This window comes from Carettochelys insculpta, chromosome 1, assembly GCF_033958435.1.
Source record: "Carettochelys insculpta isolate YL-2023 chromosome 1, ASM3395843v1, whole genome shotgun sequence".
Classification (NCBI taxonomy): Eukaryota; Metazoa; Chordata; order Testudines; family Carettochelyidae; genus Carettochelys; species Carettochelys insculpta.
Window position 1 is genome coordinate 8,751,777 of NC_134137.1, and position 4,078 is coordinate 8,755,854.

The window sequence follows — 4,078 nt, forward strand, 5'->3', positions numbered from 1 at the left end:
GGAGCTCTTACCAAGACATGGATCTGGCTTCTGGCCTGGACAGAGGGTGGAGCCTCATGCAGATAAAAGGAGTAGTGGGTGAGGTTTTGGGATGAGAGATGGGACAGATGGATGGGGCTCAGGGGAAGAGAGGAGAAGAGGGAGTGTCCTTATGGAGGAAGTCAAAGGAGGAGAGTTCCTATAGGGGAATAGGCTTCTGCCCATATCCTGCTTCCGTCTTTGGAAATGGTGGTCAAGCTACACTGAATAGACTGTGCTGGGACAAACTGTGTAGTATTTGGGCAGCTGCAGAACATTTCCAGCCCTTTCCCAGAAGCTGGGGAATTGCAAACAGAGCATGGGGGAAGGAATCTGGGCCCGAGCCTCTGGTCAGGCCTTTTGTGTGTCAGACATCACTCACATACGCAGAACAGCTCTGCCTTAGTGTGGAGAGGGTTAAGCAGATGTGCCATGTGCAGATCCATCAACAGGGAACCAAAGTGGGGGCTGTTGTCTGTAGTAAAAAGAGGGCCTATGATATAAGCCTGCTTATCACAGGCCTGGTGTGAGGCCTAGGGAACCCTGGACATGGCTTTGCTAATATAAAGTCAAGTGAACCTGTGAGCCAGAAGCAGGCCCTGCTTTCCGGTCTTAGCCAGAACAGGGCTGATGTGGCAGACACACTCATACCCAAACAGTGAGAGGTACAGGCCACAAACACATGCCAGAGGCACAGAAACAATACCTCATTAAGAGACACCTTGGTATCAGCACTCTCCCCACGGATAACAGGGACGTGCAGATGCATGCTCAGGATAGGGTCGAAGATAACATCATGATGGAGAAGGATGGCCTGGTCCACCGCCATCTACAAGGTGATAGTTACCTAACGTCAGAGGATGGCACCTGATAGGTCACTTGTTTGTTTCTATGTATAAACACATAACCTAAGTGAGTTGTCCTTGTCTGGTCTAGCGGGCAGTGAGAAGCCCATTGGTGACTGAGCTGAGTCCATAGGCATGTTCTTACATGTTAACATCAATGCAGCCCTCTGATCTGGAGCACTGGGATCTGGGCTTCATTGGCAATAAGCCCGGCTTGGGCATCTTCACCTCTTATCTGACGTTGAAGTTCTTTGGAGGCCCTGTTGGCATCTACTGTGCTATGTATCAGTGCGGAGCCAGTACACCCTACAGAACACACACGGAAGGGTTATCTACATTGGACTGAGCTATGTCAGGACACCACACCGGTGACCTCTGGCAATACACGATTCCATCACAAGCAGCTGGCTGAGACCACAGAGCACAGGTGAATGTTGATGACCCTTGCACCCTCCCTGTGCCCAGTTAATCCAGCGGTCATGGATCATGGAGTATCCAGAGAGCTCAAGAAGAGACAATACTGTGACTGTAGAACCATGCTGAAGCTTTATTCATGGCCCCTGGATAATTAACCAGACTAGGTTTAGTGACAACCCTGGTAAAACTGGGAGAAACATCAACATCCCTTCCTTTAATAGACTGTATGAACAGGAGTTCTGAGGTTGGAGCAGCCACAGATATGACTCTTCATCGGCCAACACCTCATTGGGTACCTGGCTCTTCCCAAGAAGAATCACTTTGTAAATGCTGCAACCTGCCTTGGTGTCATTCTTTCATTTCACTGTCATCCCTCACCAACCCCTCCCCTCTATTCCAGGCCTTAAACTTCATGCTGACCTCTTTACAGAGTGGAGCTCATTAGCTATTGTTGTTGTGGATGTAAGGGTCCAGGAGCGAATAGCAGCCTGTGGCTGGTATTCATTGTCACCTGTGTCACCAGCACTGAAGCCATGTGATCAAGTCACCATTCACTTGAAGAGCAGCCTGATTATCCTCTCACGAAGTTGCTTGCTTTTCACACAGTACACAATTGGGTTCAGCAGGGGTGGGAACACCAGGGACATATACCCCAGGAGAATATGAATCAATGGAGATTCCTCTCCAAACCTGTGTATCACAGACAAACTGATGTCTGGGGTGTAGAAGAGCAGGACAGCACAGAGGTGGGAGACACAGGTATTCAGCGCCTTCAGGCACTCTCTGGGGGACATGACACTCAGCACGTTTTTGAGGATCATCGCATAAGAGAGGAAGATGAACACAAAGTCCAAGCCCATTGTCAAGAGGTGAGCAAACAAGCCATAGATGACACTGACTTTGATATCTGAACAAGCCATCTTCATGACGTCCTGGTGCAGGCAGTAGGAATGGGAGAGGACACTGGCCCGACAGTATTGGTAACGTGTCAGAAGAAGGGGCAGTGGGAGTATTGTGGCCAACCCTCTTAGTACACACACCAGCCCCATCTTGGGAATTCTAGGCAGGGTTAATACAGAAGTGTATCTTAGCGGGTTACAGATTGCGATGAAGCGGTCAAAGGCCATCAACAGGAGGATGGCAGATTCAGTGCATTGGAGAAAGTGGATGAAGAAGAGCTGGGTAAAACAAGGACTGAGGCTCATCTCCCTAGCATTAAACAGAAATATGCTCAGTATTGTCGGCATGGTGGCCATGGATAAACCAATATCTGAGATTGCCAACATGGAAAGAAAAATGTACATGGGCTCATGGAGGCTTGGGTCTGTTTTCACAGTGAAGAGAATGACGGAATTTCCTACTATTGAAATAGCATACATTACACAGAAGGAGACAGAGATCCAGAGATAGATGTCTTTCAGACCAGGTATCCCAGTGAGAAAAAACACCACAGAGTTAAATTTGGTATCATTGACAAATGACATAATCTAACAAGGGGTTTCAAGGAGCTTTGCCTTTTTCTTCCTAAAAGAAAAAAGAACAAGAGAAGACAATACTTAATGAGATATCCTTATGCTGTCAGTGGAAGTCTAGAGATACTCATCTTCATGGGATAGGTTGAAGAAAGCCACGGTCTTGGATTTACACAATGACGGGAAGGGAGGCACTGCCATCCTAGATCAGACCTGTCATCCATCTTGTCTAGTACTCAGTGGCCAGCTTCAGAGAAAAGTGGAAGAAGTCATGCAATATGTGGCTCACAGAGATAGATTTCCCTGACAACCACTAGTTAGGTATTTTTGTGGTGTAAATCAGGAATGTTTAGATCCCTTATAAGAGAACATTTCTCACGGCTGTCGTTGGATTTTCTGCTTATCCATATAAACATCTATTCCCTTTTTGAACCTTGTAAAGTTCTTGGAGCCATTGATATCTTGTGGCTGGGAGTTCCACAATATGCATGAGTATCATTTGATTTTATCATTGCGAGCTTCTCTCAGACACTCTTCTGTCCCTCTACTTCTGAGCATGGCTCATTGTACCGTGACACAATAAAACGTCGGAAGCAAAAAGTGGACATTTTTATATGCATATTTGTATCCTCCACTCATGACAATTCCACCACTGCCTATATACAGGACCAGGAATAAATTCTCAGGGACAGATTCATAATTCAATAACATTGAATTCAGTAGCATATTTCCATGTCTGATCTCAATCAGGCCTGTGCTCTGTCATCTTTTCCTTACCAAATTACCCTGGTGATGCACTCTGGCCCCCAAGAATCCCTGCAAGAGAAGCTGAAATGCTTTGCCAAGCCTGTGTTGACTGAATCTGGAGCGTCTGATGATCCTACGTGTGTCTCTTCAGCATTATAGGACCAGCATCTCCTCCTCCCCCGTGGAAATAAGTGTAGGTATTTGAGATGTTGCAATCTATCCCAGACAGCAGGGTTGGAATAACAAATGGGTGAAGACTGCAAACACTCGTGGTGCACTAATGAACACTTGGGGTGAAAGTTACTTAAACCCGGCATGTTTAACAGGTGATGGGTGTAAATAACATTCAACCACTGTTACACTCCCTGTCCTGCACCTCGGCTCCACTCTGCTGGAACATGCACCAAAGGTTCTTTTCACTCAGAACTTTTTGGAAAGCCTTGCCTGGGTGTTGCAGAGGGATTGTGTTCACGAGACTGAATGTAAGTGTTAGAAACAGCGTCTGGTCCATTACTAGGAGAATGTATCAAACAACTGTTTGCTGAGTAAAAAGTTAATGGCAGAAAAAACATAGCACAT

At 46.6% G+C, this 4,078-nt stretch overlaps 1 protein-coding gene across 1 annotated transcript; it reads right to left on the reverse strand.

Moving 5' to 3' along the window:
* Nucleotides 1-1,831: 1,831 nt before the first annotated feature.
* LOC142003011 (olfactory receptor 51G2-like) lies at nucleotides 1,832-2,764 on the reverse strand. The gene has a single exon (XM_074979604.1). The coding sequence runs from the start codon at nucleotides 2,762-2,764 to the stop codon at nucleotides 1,832-1,834; it is 933 nt and encodes a 310-aa protein (XP_074835705.1).
* Between the last annotated feature and the right edge of the window lie 1,314 nt (nucleotides 2,765-4,078).

What these genes read in the sequence shown, in the direction of transcription:
- LOC142003011 (XM_074979604.1), bottom strand. Translation starts at nt 2,764, where the DNA reads ATGTCATTTGTCAATGATACCAAATTTAACTCTGTGGTGTTTTTTCTC.